This window comes from Tympanuchus pallidicinctus, unplaced genomic scaffold (assembly GCF_026119805.1).
Source record: "Tympanuchus pallidicinctus isolate F22 unplaced genomic scaffold, pur_lepc_1.0 scaffold23, whole genome shotgun sequence".
Classification (NCBI taxonomy): Eukaryota; Metazoa; Chordata; class Aves; order Galliformes; family Phasianidae; genus Tympanuchus; species Tympanuchus pallidicinctus.
In genome coordinates, this window is record NW_026294740.1 from 9,588,126 (window position 1) to 9,607,899 (window position 19,774).

The 19,774-nt window shown below is 42.7% G+C and overlaps 1 protein-coding gene across 2 annotated transcripts in view; it reads left to right on the forward strand.

Annotated features, from left to right (window-relative positions):
- Window positions 1–7,934: 7,934 nt before the first annotated feature.
- Window positions 7,935–19,774, forward strand: part of CA10 (carbonic anhydrase 10) — a 151,468-nt gene continuing 139,628 nt past the window's right edge. Inside the window, exons 1-2 of one of the 2 annotated variants that reach the window (XM_052687990.1) lie at window positions 7,935–8,190; window positions 8,834–9,320. In XM_052687990.1, coding sequence (XP_052543950.1) covers window positions 9,260–9,320 — 61 coding nt within the window. In that variant the 5' untranslated portion in view covers window positions 7,935–8,190; window positions 8,834–9,259. The remainder of the gene's footprint in view (window positions 8,191–8,833; window positions 9,321–19,774) is intronic. The other variant, XM_052687991.1, reaches the window with a different exon arrangement.

Here is a 19,774-nt window from a genome sequence, read left to right on the forward strand (position 1 = left end):
CAGAGCGGAGCTGACAGTCTAGCCTGTATTCACAACCAACTCATATTCAATAAGGCTGTTTCTGTGATAATAAGCACAATAAGGAAGCAAGTTGTGGGATAAAGAATATTTCTTCATGAAGGAGTTAAAGTGTTCATTAACAGAAATGCCAGAAATACTGTGTAGAAACTGTGATCTATTCCTTAGCTGTAGGCTTATGTAACATTTACTACAACCATGTATATTTTGAGATAGTTGACAATGACATCTTTATGTTTTTGTTATCAAAGCTTCCATCTTACAATCCCCTTTAGTCCCAAGTATAGTTAAAAATGTGCCAGGGTTATGGCCGTTCATACCTTTCCTTTTCTAAGTGCTACAGTGATCAGAGATGAGCAAAGTTTTATGATCCCTTCAAGGTATTTGAAAATGACACTAGATGACGTATATAAAGAACTCTAAAAGTCAAAAGAGCATTATGTTCTTTCTGATAGCTTGTTCTCACCCTTTGAGTTGTGTTAGGTGCCAATGTCTCTATTCTCTTTCCAGAAAAATAGAACAAGAGTTTCATGGATCTGTAATCTACTGATAGCACTCACAGATCAGCCAGCAAGTACGTGTTTGGAGTAACAGCTTTTCTTAGGACTTACATGGTTCTTACCAGAGTTTACTGCAAGCACTGTTAACCTTCTCTGTTTCCTCATGAGAGTTAGTCCCATTGTACAAATGAAAACTAAGAGAGGCAAAACCACTTTAAAACCAAGCATTAGTACAATTAATTCTTCCTAGATTGAGAGGAAGGAGTTACAGGAGGGTTAGGTTCTTCTGAAGAGCTTTGCCACATGTAAACACAACATTTTGGTGCACGCTGTAGCTGAGGAGGCACCATTCAGAATGCAGCTATTGCAGTCCACTGACAGAACTGCAGTTGTACTGTAGGAGAGACTGTGCCTTTGGATGCCTCCTACAAAAAAAAACTGAGTACAGGCCTGTTTTAAGCACATGAATAACTCCATTTGCTGAATTACTTTTGTGTGGAAAGCTATCTGGCTGGCAAAAGGCTGAATTGAAGCTTAATTTCAAAGGAAATGTGGTAAAAATCAGAGGTTAGAGCTCCCATTCATTGTAATGGGATCAAGCTCAGGTCCATAATTGGCACTACATGGACATTCACAACACGTGAAAGGCAGCAGGGAATGACAACTAACATTAAGACAACTGTACTAATTCCTGCCTTTAAATACTTGTGGCAACTGATTTTGGCTAAAAAAATACTGGCAAAGTAAGGTATTTTCTTACATAAAGATGTGTTTAAGAAAACGTTAATCACAAAGTACAAGAATTCTACAGAGACAGCAACACTACATACTAATGATGCTTCCTCCTCCTTCTCAACAGCTATCTATAATTAAACAAAGTCACTAATGTATTTCTCACAGAAAGCAGAATGGCTCATGCACTGATACAAATGAATAGTAAATAGAAGACTGCCATGTGTCATTGTCCACAGGCACACAAAGCTAAACAGTGTCCTCACACAAAGAAGCAGGGCACGGGACCTTTTTTGGTAGGTGTACATGCTCAGATTCAACTTCTTACGAGCTCCACTTCCTATAGGAAACAGCACATGCTCAGGATTTACCTCTTTCCAACCAAATGCCCTGGGAGATACCTATTGCTTCCTAGCAGAAAGATGACTTCCCAACTCAGTCCACTCTAAGAGCAACGTGGCTTGAAAATTCACAGTATAGCTACCTTGACTCACTCATATATATTATTCATCTGATAGTGTAATCAGAACCACTTCATGTAGCATAAGAAATCACACTAAAGAGGCACCAGGCAACAACTGACTATCAAGTTACATAACAAGGAATAAGTGAGACCCTTATCAGAATCATTTTAAAGATACGTTCCTTTCTTTTGGATTGAGATGACAAAGGAACTCCAGTATCAAAAAAGTATATTGCTTTTGATCTTTTAATTAATTCAGATTTGCAAGAGGGAAGAATAGTAGCAGAAAAACAGAAAGCAAGAAGCACTCTTTCCCTGGTTTGTGCCTGCCACACAGAGCTTTAGAAACAGCCAGAAACATTTTTTGACATGCTCAGGTGCATAACAGCAACTTTTCATGTCCTTTAAGTAATTAAAAAAGTCATCTCAAATACAGCAAAAATAATGGATTTGAGGGCAAGGTCCATCCTCATACATCACACTTACAAGGAAAGGTGACAGCAGATAAACAGTTCAAAAATACTCCCAAAAGTGGTTACAACCTACTTAAAGAAAGAAAAATTTGCTTACCTGTCTCAAGGCTCACCAAAAATCTCCAAAAGAAGGGATCTCCATATAGAAAACCTTCCTTTGTGGCTGGCAGCCCTTAAGTGAGGCTCAGAGAGGGGAGGAACCTTCTGGTCACACAGTTGAACTGCTTTCAGCTGTGCTCCCAGGGCTGCCTGTGCCCTTCTCCAGGTGCTCAATCATGGGTTCAGGCCATGACTGCAATTCCCATACAACCCTAAGCACACCCACCTGTGGTTGAGTCCAGAGTGCAGATTAAATGACTCCCCTAAACGAGTGACCAGAAGAGGCACCTGCACAGGTCAAACAACCCCGTTTGCCAGAGTGACCTTGCTGGAACATTAAGAGTTTGGCACAACTTGCATCAGCCCATACAGCCTCTGAACTTAGTCAAACACAAATGCTAAATTAAAAGAATGTCCCATCTCATCGTTCACCACTCTTGTCACATAGCATGAGAATACTACAAGGACTCTAACCACTGCACTCCCTGAATCAAAGTCCAGTGACTGATACTAGCAAAAATCAGTTTCCCCTCTACTTTCCCACTCAGTAAAACCTACTTCTGTGGGTGCACAGCTGCCAAGCCTGCTGAGGAACACTGAGGTTTACTGGGGAAGCACAAGATAGCAAGAGGTTTTAAACACTTTTGTGATTAAATTCTCTCTTCCAGAAAAACAAAATCACTACAGTTACATACATCCTTTTGAAATAGGATACTATTAAACAAAGATTTGATGGCTTAACATTGTGTACTGGAGTTCAGATATTTAAAAAAAAAAAAAAAAAAAAAAAGGAAGGGAGATTTGGACTGAAAATAAGTCTTTATGATAACAAATAGATTGAGTCACAGGAAAAACACATTGATTGATATAATAGTTAACTGCCAGTCATTTTCCTCACTCCTTTCTTAGGGATGTTTTGAAGTTCAAATAAATCATAGAATACAAGAAAGAATGGCAGTAACAATGTACAGAACATGAGAACTAGATTTATAGTTACAGCAACTCACCTATTGCTAGCAGCTTTTTAGTATTAACTTGCTTAACACCTGAACAAAGAAGGTATATCTTTGCAACAGGGCATCTTTGTAAAGCCACCTCAAGGCTTATAATGAAACCTGACTGTGAGGACTGCATTCACACACAGGCAAGTGGGAAATTGTGCCAGGCAGCATGCTGCTGGTGATGGTAAAACCCCAGCAGAGCTCAAGCAGAGCCTCCTGGTCTCACATGGGACACCAGCACAGCACATGCCATGGCATCGCTGCTGTGGGGAGGGGGGAACACGGGGAGCATCAGTGAGTGAACAGTGTGGAAAAGCACTGAAAGAGGTGAAGTGGGAAGGATTGGCATCCGGCTGAGTCCTGCATTGCCTCCCTACTTGCTGCCTACTGCTGTTATCAGAGGAGCGTGGGCATTTGTGAGAACTTGTCTTCTTACTGCTGAAGTGGCAAAAGTCAATACTGCCTTTCTTACTGCAAATTCTTGGCCTGTTCTTATAGAATTCCTCGTTAATTGCAACTCGTTTTATAAATCCTAAAAAATGAGATCCAGGCACTTTGTCCAAAGCCATACAGCCAATGTTGGTACAATCAGGACTGTGAATTCTATCCTAACTCCATTCTCATTCAATAACATTAGAGTTCCTCACAGATCAAATAAATAAGGACCAAAGGAATGAGAAGACAAGTTTTGATTCTTACATTAAAAGAAATGTGTATGTCACTCTTTATCATATCTTCAAATGTTTGCAAATCTATACAATGCATAGATTTATTTGTTTAGTTAGTTATTTTGCAGGAATTTGCAATTTATTATTGTATTTTACAGCCTTGTATGAAGGTTATTGGAACTTACAGTGGAAGACATTCAAATTACAGCCTAGTTATAAAAGTCCTTTCTGTCTTCTTTCTACAAACAAGTTCATCCTAGGCTGTTCCCAGTGGCAATTTGTAAGTTGACTCACAGGCTCTTCCATCAGCCCTGCCATGGGGCCAGCAACCCCTGGGACAGCAGGAGACAGGTAAGAGAAGGAGTTGTTCCAGCTCTGCCAGCATAATAGCTAGAAACAAGCCCAAAGTTTCAGACAACTTCAATAAGCCTTTGCTGATCTGACTGACTTTGACAGAAATGAGCTGGGGAGCGCACAGGCAAGATGCTGCACCAGATCAGTGGGAACTTTCAGCAGCTCAGCAGTGATGAATGGCAGCAACCTCGTCCATCAACACAGCAGGAGCCACTGTCCAACACATTTTGCTCAGAAGCTGCCCAGTTCAAAACAATTTCTACAATTGATCTTTTCCCATCCAAGCTCATTTTGTGTCAAATGAGTCAAAATGCTGGCTCCTTTGAGAAGGTGCAAACCATAGCTTTGTCTTACTGAAATGTAATGTACTCTGTTGGTATAAAAGTATTCAAGCATGTGGAATTTTAAGTATTTTTTGAACTCTGTTAGCATAGCTAAAAAAATAATCCTTTCTTGTAAATCTGGCCCAAAGAATCAAGACACCCAGCTTGTAATTAATATGTTAGGTACTCATTAACTTACAGAAAATCCTAGCAGTGGCTTCTGGATTGCAAAATTCTCAAAATATGAACATGCTTCAGAGACTTTCTACAGACACCTTACAGTCATCTTTAGCTCTGGTGCATGAGATGTCCAGCGACTTCAACACAGCTTAAAGGCTGACAAGAGTAAGTTTGGTAAGTTTAGCCAATGGTACAAACATGAATGGAAATCAAATATATGCAGCAAATATCAAACCTGTTCACTTTAGTGAGTTACAGAAGGAGATCTGAATGGAAATTCATTCAATAAAGAACTGATGCCACAACTTGCATTTTTGTCTAGTTTGAACTTAGGACCATGCCAATGAACACAGGAGAGTTATGTTCTGCTCCATAGCACCTCTTCCTTCTATCCCAAATACACTGCATTATATTTAACCAGTTCCCTTGGGATCAAACACACTGCCAAATCCTGTAGTGAGAGACTGATCCAAAACTCACCGAAGTCTGCAGAAATATTTCAATTGATTTCTGTGGGCTTTGAAATAGGCCCACATTGACATCCATTCAACTTTATTGAATCAAGCCTTCCTGCGGAGCTGCAGCAGCCAATGTGGCTGTAATAATTTCAAAACCAAGCTCCAAGGCCACTGCCAATCAAATAACATCAGACCAAGTAAATGACAGCAGAACAAATTCATTATTATTTATCTACATTTTAAAGTCAGTTCTGTTTTCTGAGCTCACTACTGTATTTTCCAGGTGAAGGAAACTTTCAGCTTTGATTCCTCATAGGTTTGCTAATCCGAGTCACAAACTACTTGTTTATCACTGGCCACTGAAGTAAGCATAAGGCTTGCATAAGGGAGTTTAACATGCCACAGTGAAGAGATGCACAAAAATTACTGTAGTTGGGATTTTTGGCTATCTGCTAGTGGCCAACATCAACTGTCTAACTCATTTCCTGTCATTAAACTCACAGTAAAGTTCTACTGTCATTAACAGGAATCAAGCATGAGCTTGCTGCATAGGATTTGGCATTCTCTCTTGTCACCAGTCTGATTCCTCAATGGCTTAATGGACAACACGCCCTCCTAGAGCAGGTCACTAGAAGAAAAGCTACAGCCTTTTACATCCTCTGCTCGATCCTGTGTATTTCTTACTTGCTCAAGACATTTATTTCCCCACATATCATGACATAATTTCAAGGACACTGGTTTAGGAGGAAGGCTGACTGTGTAAAATATGAGCATAAAAGGTAAGAGTCTCCTTATGATTTTACTGTGTTGTGGATTGGGATTCTATTCTAAGAAATCAGTTGGGAAGTCCAACAGAGAATTTACAGCCAACCCCATGGAAAATGTTCATCTGTTAGAGAAAAGGAGTTTAGTAAGCATCAGCAGAAGAGAATTTCCTAAGGCGTGCTTAAATACGTCCAGACGAGGATGGCATATTCTTTTATAATGCCAGAGTAGGAGAGATTAACCTGGCTTTTAAAAGGGCATAAAGAAGAGTTCTGCATCTGCTATTTTACATGATTCTGAAAACACAGACTACTTGACAAACAAGGTCTTGGGCCCAGTAATAATTGTTTTTTCTGCTTTCTTGTCTTTATTTAATGTGATCCTAAAGAAGAGCTCCCCGCATTTCCTGTTTCATTAACTTTTCAAGAACAAGATGCAAATCTTATTTCAGCATCTTTCAAAGTCTGCACTATTCTGTTTCTCCTGGACAACTCGTTCAAAGCCCACAGGTCTATCTATACAGTACCATACTTGATAAAAGCCTGCTCACCCACAGGATGCCTTGGCTCCCTAACTCCTATACTGTACTCCATTCCTATAATATTTTCATTTTGCCAAAGATAGATAATTCCTATTTTTTATATTCAAGTATTCAAACCAACTCCCACCAAGGAAAGAAATCCCTCTTGCTACGCCATCTCATTGTTTACTGAAAATCCATCAAAAATTATGAAAATTCTTTAAGTTAAGCTCTGCGTCCTTAAAGGCTTGAATAACAGTGGCTCCTGCCAGCTGCACTTAGCTGATCTTACTGGCCAGAAGATGGCAAACACCTCCTTAAAATCCTGAGTCTCTTTTATAACCCATCAGAGGAGAGAGAAAGCATCAGCAGACACTGCTGCAGTGCAAGGATGCTACCTTAAATTTACCAAAATCCGTAGCAGGAATAACACTGACTACTAAGTGTCTACAGTCTGATTCGTGCTTTCGAACACTGCTGATTTTTGTCCCATTCAGTGTCTTTGAACCGCTCAAGAAATCTTTTCTACTGCAAAGAAATACTGGCGGGATGACTCGAAACCTGTGACTCCCACATATTTCTCAGAGCTGACGACAGTAACAGCCAAGCCTGTGGTTTATTCTTGTGCAGATCCCCTCCTTCCCCACTCAGGCGTTCCCATTTCACTAGAATCCAGGCAAAGATGCATTTTCCAAGAAGCCCTGGGCTTGCTGTTTATAAACCAACCTATATTCAATCGATTATGCATGCAGCTCCCGCTGGAGTATTCATAATATGACCTCCGCGTACCTGCCGCGAGCCGGGATATCTCTTTGAAACCCAAAGCGTCCCCCTCCCTCCCCTTTCCCTCTGCCGTGCAGTGATCAATGAAGGCACCCGCGGTCGGAGCGGTTGCAGGATCACCATCTCACATCCTTCTCAACCGGGATTTCTACTTGCGACCCGCAGCTTCTGCTCCCCCCTCCCGACAGCGGCAGGGCGGCCCGGGGCAGCCCCCCACGCACCGCCCGCGCAGCGCTGCGCAGCTCTCCAACCCCTCGTAGGTGCCTTTCTGCACTCGGCTTCCCCTTTCTGCAGAACGGGAAGCGCAACCTCTCCAGGTGCACCTCTTTTTGGATGGGGAAAAAAAAAAAAAAAAAAGAAAATTAAAATTTGGACGCACGTTTTAAACAAAGTGAGCGGCCGCTTTTGGAACGTGCCCGAAAAGCCGGACGGCCGCGCGAGAGAGGGAAGGCTGCCGCTCCTCCTCGCCTCCCCCGCTCGGCCCTGCCCGCTCCCCGCCGCAGACCCCCCTGCCGCGCTGCGATGCGGCCCCGCCGCCGCCCGCCCAGGCACCGCCTCCGAGCGGAGCGGAGCGCTCAGCCCGCGCCCGTGCGCGCCGCCGCGCCGAGCCCCGCCGTGCCCGGCCCGCGGCATCCCGCAGCACGCTGCGCCGCTCGGGGAAATGGCGAACTAGCGGGGATTCGGGGAGGAGGGGGGGAAGCCGACGAGCGATGGTACCTCCTTGCAGCTAAAGGTGGTGGTAGGTGGCTGCAGCGCGCGGCTCGGAGCTTGACCTCGGTTTGTTTTTGGGACTGCAGGCGAGAGTGACAAATCTGATGAGCTGAAAAACAGTAAAAAGCGGGAGGATTTGGGGGTAAGTAAGAGATTGCCCCAAAATCGGCAGTACTTGTTTGGGGACGGGGAGGGGGAAAGGTATCTCCGCAGAACTATTGTGGATCGGGGAATGCAATTAGCTGTGCATTGCAGCACAAGTACTTCGCTAAGTCTTGCTCGTACGCTCACGTTCCCTTTCCTACCGCCAAATCTGGGAGAAGTTTGGGTTTGTTTTTCTTTTCCTCCTTCTTTAAATAAGTTTTAAAATATGGGCATCCTTAGCGAAGCCGGCCGGCGATGCGCACAAACCCCGGCTGCCCGCAGCCTCCACTTCTGCAGGTTGGGATTTGGATTTGAGGGGGAGGGGACGAGTGCCGGTGCCCCCCCAGCCCCGACCGCAGCCCCTCCCGGGGCCGCCGAGCTGCGCGGCCGAGGTCGGAGCGGCCCCGGTGGGCGGCAGCGGCGGGGGCAGCGCGGCCGGGGCCGGGCAGCGCTTTGCGCGGGGCAAGAACGACCCCTGCAGTCACCGGGCGGAAAGCAGCCTGGGCTCCGGGGATTGCAGAACGCCCGGCTGGAGAGCCGGCTGCGTCGCGCTCAGCTCCGCGCCGCGGAGGTGCGGTAGCGTCGGGATGGGGGGCGAAGGCGTTGCAGCGGGTATTAATCTCTTTCCGCTCGTTTTGTAGCAGCAGGAGAGGAAACCCCCTTCCTCCGTCGCCTCCCTGCCCCAGGCATGTTGGCGCTGCCCCGCTGAGACGTGCAGAGTTTGGGGTTAACTCGCACCCGGCCGCCCTGGAATAGAGACGCTCCGGACCGGATCGGTTGGGGTTTGTGGTCTATGTCTTGTTGGGAAATCCGGCGGATTTTTTTCTCGCTCGTGGAGGAAGAGCCCCGTCCTGGCGGTTGGCTTCGTGGTGTTTTTTGGAGGGCGAAGGAAGGGAAGGGATCTTGCTTGAGCCGTACACAGAGAGAGCTCGGACATGTGTTGTCAGCACATCTGGGGAATACAGTCTGCAAGTCCAGAAGGAAAATTGCTGGGATCGTTCAAACTGCGATATTGATCTTTGTTATTTTTTTTCGCCGAGGGATGCACTTGGCATGAGAATCAGAGGATGGAAATTGTTTGGGAGGTGCTTTTTCTTCTGCAAGCGAATTTCATTGTCTGCATTTCAGGTACGCAACCAGCACAGAAAGGGCGGGTGTGGGTGAGAAATACCTGGCAGGGCTGCCGGGGTTTCCCTAAGCGAGGGGCAAGAGATGGATAAATGCAGATCTAAGCTGTAGTTGAATAATGCGTGAACAACATATTGTGAGTGGATCATGACAGAAACCATCAGCCATCAGTTCCCCCCTTATATCCAGTACCTGTAATTACGATACGCTGGTTGCAATAAATAACCACAGTGCAGTGATTAAGCAGGTGCTTCAAATTCCTAATGTATTCTGGTTGTGATAATTAATCCCAACACTGCAGTAATCTCAGAATTTCATAGCTCTTGAAGTTCTTAAACTCGGGGGCTAGGATTCCAGCTTTAGACTCATTTTTAAGCATGAAAAGATCTCTCTCTCCTCTACTATACAGAAATCAGGTAATTTCAGTTGTCACTAGAGCTTGTCCAATTAATGAATAGGCACGGCCGGGTGTCTAGCGTAAAGGATTGGAACAATTTATTCTTGGGGAAAACACTTCCTTCTGCTACAAAAGCCCTGGCTGCCTTGTTAATTTGTCATGTCAGTCATGCTGGAATAATTATGTTGTAGGAGGTAGTAGCGGGGAGGTGGCCAGTCTTCTAGATCGGGACACTTCAGCAAGCCCTATGGGGATCCAGGCCGCCCGTGTCTCCTGCCGTTCCGCTTCCCTGCAGGCTGCTTCTGCCCTCTGGGTGTTGCGTAAGTCCGGGAACGAGAACGTGAGCTCCACCAGCCAGTGCTCTGCAGGGGGAGAGAAGGGCATCCCAGTGGGCACAGCAGAGCCTGACACAGCTGTGGTGATGGAGAGGGATCTCCAAAGCTCCCTTGGGGTCGTGCAGAGAACGGCTCGGCCGGCCCACAGCCAGCAGATCCTGCAGCACTCGCCCTGGCAGTGCCTGCCCTCACTGCGCTTCCTGCAGCGTTTTCTGACGGACCCAGCCTTGCAGCCCTTGGACTGGTGACACTGGTGCTGACATATTAATACTGCCTGCATCTGACCTAAAACTTCTTTTATTCCTAAGCAAATTCTGTTGCTGTCAGCCTGTGTGGCACGTCAGTCTTTCTTTCATCCCTCCAGACTGGCACCATCTGCTACCAGGCACTCAGGTGACACCAGCAGCACCCCAAGCTGACCTTCTACTGGTGCCACTGGTGTCATCAGAATAATTCTCTCTCTCTTTAGAACAGCAAAACCTGCTGCCTCTTGTCATTTAAATCTCACACTGATCTATTTAGCTCAGCATGATATGCCACCTGTCCAGTTCTCTTCAAATTAGGCACTTCCTTAAGTACCACGGTGAGAATGGAAAAACGAAGGTTATCACTTTCTTGGCCATCCTAACAGTAATACCTTGAGACAGAACAAAGCTGTCCCATTCTCTGCAGGTCCTTATGCCATGCAGTTAGCTGCCAGCATTTCCTAATCTTCCTCCCTCCTTTTCTCGCTTTCCCAAATGAGAATCCAGGCTCCTGAGACTGACAGTGAGGTCAGTCCTGCAGGGGGTCTCTTCCCTCTCTCCCTCTCTCTCTCTCTCTCTCTCTCTCATTACAGAGGATTCCAATTCCTGTTTTCCTTTTCATTTTTTTTAAATTATTTTTTTTTCTTTTAATTTTATTGTGAAGGAATATATGAAATAAATGAATGATGGAATGCTTTTGCTGCATGGGCAGAGCTGCAGTTTCAAATAATTTGTCTTAGCCTTTGAAGCATGTGGATTATGAACATAGAGGCATTTAGCCTTTGGTTTTTTATTTTTCTTCTTCCTAAGGATCTGTATTTTTTTCGGGAATCCTCAGGATTTGTCACCTTGGTGGAAAGGATTAAGATTTGTAGATACCTCGCTGACACTAATGCTATGTATCTTTTCTTTGCCATCCTTTCCACGCTATGTTTTGTAGCATACTGTGTAGCTGGGGTGTCTGGATAACAGTCCAAGGGAGGGAAGGTGTAACAGGCTCTCTTAAGGCTTGCCTCCATTTAACGCTGGATTCCAGGAGCTGTGTCTGTGTGGCACTTCAGCGCTGGCCATTCATTCAACACGTTGCTGAGAAAAGCCCTGCAGTTCAGGCACAGTGCTACAAACGAGCAGAATGTGAGGCAAGGAAGGTTGTCACAGCGGTGCAGAGACAGGACTGTTCTGTGCGTGGATCTTTCCTGAACATCAGCCCAGGCTGAATTCATTGTGCACGTCAGGCTGCACCGGCCTCCCACTAATTCCAGTGAATATCTGGATTCGGGCCTTTTAAGGGCTGCCGTTCAGAGGGGTGGCGTTAATCGTCGGACAGAACTGGCTGTTAAGTTAGCTGATAAGTCATTTGTCATTATTAGTAAACTTCTCTTTGAAAGATAGGTTCAGCCTATGTCACAAAATCTTTTGCTACTTATTTGATGAATTTAAATATAAAGCATGCTGAATGTAGCACTACTGCTGTTTCTTAATTAAATAATGAAGATATACAATTGGTTTTTTGGTATCTCTCCCATTATTTTTTAAGACTTAGTTTTGGTAGGACCTTAATGTTTACTATATGGAAAATAATCTGTTTAAAGGAGGCTTATACATTTTCAAAATATGATTTAACATTTGTTATTGGTCAGTTACTTTACGTGTATTACATTGCTTGGTTTAGAAGAAATGGTACTGAGATTTAGGAATATATTTTAATTACTGGCCCTTATGCTTGGGAAATTATTTGTCTGCAAACTTTGCAAACAACATTTTAAGATCTCTTGGCATACTGAATTAAGGCTTTGCAAACTTGAAATTGTTTGAAAGAAGAATTCTTGCAGAGGGAAATGAGAAATAAGAATAGACTGAAGGACCAAGAAAACAATTTGTATCTTTTAGAAAGAAATGAAAGGCCTCTCTTTCCTGTAAGACATGATGCATATTTATTCCTTTGAGGTGTAATGTATGAAGAAAACTGGTCTTGATTTGTATTACGGACTTCAAGGTTTTGAGTTATGGTAGAATACCAGAAGAACACAGGGTAGTCAAAATGAAGATGTCCTCCAAACAGAAAGCTGAAATAAGACCCCTCTGCTTCTTTTGGAGTTGCAGATCATGATGGCACAGAGGCTGTACTGTTTGTATAGAGAAAGGATTATGGTTGATAGTATGACAACCAATTTTTTTCCTTTCCTGATGAGAATATCACCTAAGATTAATTACCATCAGTGTTCTCAGCTGTAGGTCAGATGCTTTTGATCCCATAATGGCTGCCATAATTTACTTGCATTGTCAACTGTATAAACCAGTGCATTTTATTTATTTATTTATTTATTTATTTTGTGATTCTAAATATTAAAAATCAATTTCAGGATAAAAAACAGGATACTGTTTTGAAACTCCTGCAGAATATTTCATTTAAATAAGGGAAAGATACCATAGTAGGCATTGATTAAAAAGATATCTATGTACATTTTCTGTTAATCCATCAACAAAATGGTTTATAGAACCTGTGTGTTCAACATTCTTGTGGCTTCCTATGAATTGGTACATTACCTCTTACTGCTTTGGTTTGCAGGAACTAAAATGGATGGAATCTGTGCAAGTCTCACAGCTCTCATTATTTGAAAGCATTTTCATCTTTTGCTATCATCCTGAAGTCATGAAGGGACATCCCTTCTATGATATAATTACTTTGGCCTATTTGGCAGAAGTCATGTGGGTCATAAATCACGTATCATGGACAATTATAATGGTATCAAAAACCTGCTAAGTGTCAGAGGTATCTCCTGTGTATCAAGTGTCTCCTGGCATTGAGGTCTATGGGGGTCCTTGGAGCACAGTGCATTTCATTTTCTGTCTTGCTGCTTCTGTAGTCTCTGAGCTCTTATTACCTGGCATAGCACAGAGATGTCCTATAGGAACTCTAAATTATGCCAGGGCTTGAATTAGTAATTGAATGATGATGCATAAGGTCTGATAACTCTTCTTTTCTTACTGTTACACAATCTGAGGTAATTCAAGCTAGCACAAGTGGTTCTGCAGAAGAGAAGAGCACCAAGGCTCTCATGTACATTAGTAGCTAACACTGAATAGCTCGTTATGTTTGAACAAAAATGTTGAAACTGTGTTGATTATTTGAGAATAATTATTTCAGAAATAGCTTTTTCTGGCACGTTTGTTAAGTAAGAAAAGTAGTATCCTAGGGGAAGGAATTATTCATAGCACAGATATGTGAGAGGGAAGAAATCACTAGGCACATAGGCAGGTAGAGTATGCAGCCTGGTACATCTGGTGGCTAAGATCTTCTGGCATCAAATCCACTATAGTATTCCTTTCTGCTTTATCCTATTCCCACAGCTTCATGTGTGTGGGCAAACCTTCATGCCTGCATGGCGTTTGTTGATATTACTGAAAATCCACGTGGACTCAATCCTCCTGCTCACATTCAAACACAGGATGGAGGCCATATGTTATATCCAAAGCCTCTCCATTTCTTATCATGTGAATGCTTTCTCACTTCAGAGATGTTGCCGCCTTTTCAAAAGGTGTGAAGATGTTTCTGCTTTAAAATTCTATGGAAATAGCCTTGTAGTCCCATATAAGTGTCAGCTTTTCTTTTGTGTGTGTGTCCTGTATTTTTCATCCTTCTATTTTTGTTGTTAGTTTTACAGCTAGAGCGTGACCAGATAGGCACTAGAGTGTAAAAACAACACACATATTTTTAGTTTATGTAAAGGTAGTCGAAGGGAACATTTATGAATAGTTTTGCACATATTATGCTGAGCTGTTTTCCATCCAGTAAACTGAAGAGAAGAAACCAGCAATCAGTGCTGTTGTTTTACAGATCTCAACAATAAAGACACCCAGTTTTCAAAGTGGCCTTTTGGCCTTGTTGTGTTCCTCACTGACAATAAAAAACTGTCCAGGCTCTTCCACTGTTCTGTCTCGAAGATACAACAGGAAGTTGTTATTGGCGTAAGAGGGATGAGTGAAACGTTTCATATCTATATTTTCTGTAGTCCAGAAGCCTTTCTGGTGACACAGGTGAGCACTGGGTGTCTCACAGGCAGTGTGAAGATATTTGTCAACATGGAAGACATTTTCCATATTAACCAACTGCTTAGCAGCTGACAGTTGGCATAAGGGAACCTATATTCACACCCACTTTAAAAGACCTTAGAACTCTGAGAATATTATAAATGGCTTTAGTGTTAATCAGATGTAGGCCTTAGAAATTGCAAAAACTTGAAGCTTGACAGTAAGGGAAGCTTTTGATGGTGGGACTCCATGCTCCTTTTGAGAGCGGGTGCCATGCACAGCTCTATGCAAGGCTGCATCCCTAACGTTTTTCCTTTTTTCTTTTATTCTTGTTGAAAAATTATAAATGATCACTCCCCACACATTGAGAGTATCCAAAGCAATGGTCAGAATTAAACAAAATAAATGCTTTCATTGTTTGGTATTTTTCCATACTAAAATATTTCTGGTTTAGATTGGTGTGTCTGTATTTCTGTAGTAAAATAAATACCCCACAGTGTCATCTTTTGTAATATTATTGCCAGAAAAAAAATATCATAGCAGGTGAAACTCAGAGAAAATAATTATAAAATACTTCTTAACAAGATACCTAAATAAAGATAGATATTATCTGTAATGTTATCTATTAATTTAGACATTCTTTCTTACTTCCTGTATCAAGAGCTTAACTTGCTCAGAATATCCTGTTTGTCATCTGGCTTTTAAGTATGGAACAGACAGAGTTGGGCACTGGCTTTTAAGCATGCAGGGAGGAGGAAGCTAAGCAGCATTATCATTTTTTCCTTTCTAAATGTGTTGACATCTCTAGCTTTTGAAAGTAATATTTGAGTAGATAGATTTAGAGGGAAAATGTGGTTTTTTGCAAAATCATCTTGTCAGTTTTGTGGGTTGTTTCCAAATTAAGTTCTTTCCTACTGTTAGCTACTATAATGCACTGTTCTGCTTCAAGAATACTCCTCAGAATGGAGTTTTTCTGTTCTGCCATGGGTAGAAAGACTAGCTCAGTAGGACACCTACAGAATTTTCCTTATTAATGCTGAAAGAAAAAGATAATGAGTAATAGCGAAAGGCCTTTTGGCACTCGTGACTGAGAGGTGGTATCATTTGGAGTGATGCTTTCCAGCAAAGTGCCTGATAGCTGTTCTCCTGGCAGTTGGTCAGGAAGGATTGCTGCTGCCACAGCGACGTTTCATTTGGCCAGGTGGCATATTTGGGCTGCTAGAAGGAGCATTAATTTGCATTTGCCACTATGGCAGAGAAAATAAAATGATTATTGGTTTCTCTTTAGGAGAAAGGTAGTGAAGATTGGTGCATGCTGGATGAAAAGGATAATTTTACTTTAATACACTGTCCCCAGAAAATGAAATTCTATGGAGAAAGTGCTATTTGTTCACACGTGGGTGGACACTCATACCATTCACAGAGGGGCATGCTGTTTCCCATAGGGGAAGCTGCAGTTACAGGAAAAAAAAGAACAGTGTTTGAGCCAGCGTTGGTCCTAACCCTGCTGCTCGGAAGTGTATGAACAGCAGATTTCTCTGAATGGGATTGTAGAGCACGGATTTTTCCAAGAATGAAAAAAGTGAATGGGAAGAGATTGAACTGCATTTCAGTCAAAAAGGAAAAAACAATGTTGTCTTTCAGTGACAAGTCTTGTAACAGTCTGCAGGCAGTAAGAGATGTTGACCACAATAACACAACGGAGAAAATGAGGTAAAATGTTGTGTGACAGATCACCTAACAGCAATATAAACATTTAACAACAGTTCCTGTTCACACTCGCTCGCACCTTGCAGCTCCAGGATGACTCTTAAGCCTTGTTTCTGGTCACAGACTGGCAGTCACATCACAGCAATTAGGGAGCAGGCACGACAAGCCTCAGACAAGTCACAGCCCCGTCCCCTGCCTTGGGTCACACGTGAGAGCTGAGCCCACACAGCAGAGTGGCTGCAGGTCAGCCATGTTGGGTGCCTCAGCATCCCGCCTGCCCTTAGCCTCCTTACCTCACTTCCTTTCACTGACAGGCTGAAGAAGCTTGGTGTGGACTTGTCTCCTCTCACGTCTCCTCTCCTCAGACATGCCTGGTGCTGGTAGGAAGGTGGCCAGCCTGCAGCTCTTTGTCCCTCAGCAGGATGACTGCCCCGTGGCACTCCAGCCCTTGCAAACACCTTCTGGAAACATCATTCTGAAGAGTTCTGCTGAGATACGTGCAGTTGACCTCTGACTGGGACAGCTGCAGCCAAATGGTGAAAATCTTGCAAGTTTGGCCCTGAGAAACATAGAATGACATTTTTGAATTTCTAGAACTTTCCATCCAGCAGAGCTGTGAGCTTGGTGCCAGCTCCACTCCTTTACCTCCAGACCCTCCGCCCTGGGCAGTTTGCTTCAGCTCGATGTGTCCTCAGCTGGGGTGAGGAGCCACAGCATGGGGCTGGGGGTCCCAATCCCTCCTCCTCTCTCTGCATGGGCATTACACGGTATTTCTGCTCTTCACAGTCATGGCAGTGAAGTTATGATAAGGTACAATTCCTCTAAGTTGTCGTTGTGACTAGCAGTAATGGACAGGCAGCCCCTACCTGCTTGTCTCACATTCCCATCTGCAGGAGGCTGAGGGCAGCCAAGGCCCTTGCCTTGCTTTTCCCATGGAGCTGGGGAGCTCAGCAGACCCACAAACTGCTGCAGTAACTGGATATGCTGTGCAAATGGATGTGGGCATTCACCTGGCTTCCCATTTTCTTTTTTTTCTTTTTTCTTTTTTGTTAGTATTCCTATTTATAAGTATTGTCTTATTGTTATGGTAAGTTTTTGCCTGCTGGAAAGCAAAGCAATCTACAAGGACTCCGCAATCTCCTCTCATTTGCCCAGCTGATCCTGGGGGTACAGCATGACAGTTAGTAATTGCAAGTGGGATTTAAATTTACCTGCAGATGCATAATTTCTATCTTCAGTAAACCCCTTGGCTCTCTCTCCAAGTTGTTAACAATTCGTCTTTGCCAGTCTGTAATTGTGCCTTGGCTCTAGAGTCACAGGTATTTAGCACACTGTGGAAAAGGATGCAAAATAGAGTAATAAATAATACTATTTACTTTTATTAGGTAGCAGAGGTATGTTTTCATTCTTGTGAACTAAATGCAGTCATTCTTTTTAGATTTTATTGCTAAACATTAATACACAGATCCAGCAAAATGCAAAACGTAAAAGATAAACTGAAGAGTTTTGCTGTATCTGCGTCTTAATGTGTGATTGTGTAAAATAATTTAGATTAAGGACGTACTTGAGAGCTTTGCCAAAGCAAGGACAAGGAGTGGTATTATGCATGAATAATACAACATCTTTGGAAATACCTGGTTTGGATGAGCAGAAATTTTCATGATCCCTGATTAAATCATATATTCAATAAGAAAACAGTTTTGATCGTATTCATTCTTTGTGTGGTAAAGGGAAGATATGGACTTCTATAGTATGAATAACATAGCAAGAGAAAGTGTACAATCAGAATTAAAATTATTTGGATTTAGTTAGTTAATTCTTGCTGCACGGATGCCCTGAATGAAACAGATGCCATTTTTCACCACAGTAAACAGATTTCCCCTGGACTGCAGCAAACAAAATCAAAAACACAGAAATAACTAGAGATGGGTGACAATTCACCATGATTTTCTTATGTGACTTTCTGCTCCACTTCTTCTTCCAGTGCAGATTTTGATTTTATTTAGATCAGACCTCAAGTACAGATACAAGTTCAGATACAATGCCATGTGAAGGCCTGGGCTATGAGGCTTCCTGCGTGAGCGCTGCAGGGATGGCGGCACAGCTGTGCTGTGGGATGAGGAGAGACCCAAAAAATCCAGGTGGTGCCAACAGTGGTGCCTGGGGAAACCTCCTGCCAGTGTTGTGCAAGCAGCTGGCACAGTCTAGATTGCATAAGCAGGGTTTAGTCGAACAGATAGAGGAAACTTCTTGTGGGGAGTATATAAAAATACTTGTGGTTCTGTCTATCATGCTGTCTGTGGGCAAAATGAGCCAAACTTGGCCTCTGTACAGCTGAGGGAAGGTGGGAGCAGGGCCAGTATGTATCACTTCAAAAGTTGCTCATGTTTTAAATGAGGTCAGCATTCATATATGGTGTTAAGATTAGATTTCTACTGTGGCAAGAAAATTTATTGTACTATTGTACTATAGTACTATTTATGAAAATAGCTAGACAAAGCTCCACATTTACATCAGCTTTATGTATTTTGGCTGTGTCTACTAAAGGACATGGAACCTTTTCTTCTTCAGCCATTATCCTGCTTTGGCTCTACTTGGTGCTGCACTAACACATAACTCTCACATTTTAAGTTCCTTACTCTTCGCAAGTGGGACCTTCTGTGTCTTCATGCTTTTAAATAATTCCTTATTTCACAGTAATAAAAGAACATATCTGACAAGACAGTCATCGTCTTCCTTCCTTCTAATGCTCCTGAAAAAGAACCCGTGACTCAGATTTCAGAATGCAGAACGGTTGAATGTAAATCCTCTCTGAAAGGTCTCCCTTTCAATGTCTGCTTTATTGATATCCTAGAAACTGCTTTTGAGCACCAACAGATGAAGATGTGCCTTGATCACATAATATCATCACATCTCTGACAATTGATCCTGCTCTTTGAATATTTCAGAACACTCCAGAACTTAAAATCTTGAAAATAGAGCATTGTTAGATAGAAAACCAGAGCACACAGCATAGGACTAGTGCATTAAAAAAAAAACCAAAAAACCTCAAAGTGTTTTGGATGTAACTTTCACTCATATTATATAAACTGTACGGAAATAATCTCCTGGCATTTGCTTGGAATGACAGCCATCAGTTCCTACACATTTATTTAAAAACTTACGTAGAAACAAACACAAACGTGTTTTGGATGTTTGCTCAGGGGGAAAAAATAAAACAAGCTTTGCTAATGCAGACTGAAATAAAGAGTAAAGTAAAACCTACAGATCAGCTCCTAGTTCACAGAGATAGTATGCTGCAGAATTACTCCACCAAAAAATGTTGGTTTTGAGTTTAATCAAGTATTAAGCAGAGGTCTCTTGGTACAAAGTCCCACTGAAAGCACACTGTGACCTCTGCTGCTGGGATTCAGGTATGTGACGGAACTGCGCTTAGAAGCTTTGCTGGTCATGTGGTCAGAATGATTTTCAATCACTTTGGTCATTGCTGGATTAAAATTGAGGCTGCAGAGATTAATGGTCTGTTGTTACTAATCCACTAAACCTCTGTTCCTAGATCTTTTAAATTGACTGAACCTATAGATTGTTAAGTAACTGAGAGATATGGTTTGTAATGTTTTTAACTATCCCTTGTGATGTTTGGTTTTAGCAGTATCCTATTATTCATGACTCCTTGAGACACTGATCTGAGCTCTTCCTGAATTAAACTTTATATATTTTTATTTATGTTATTTT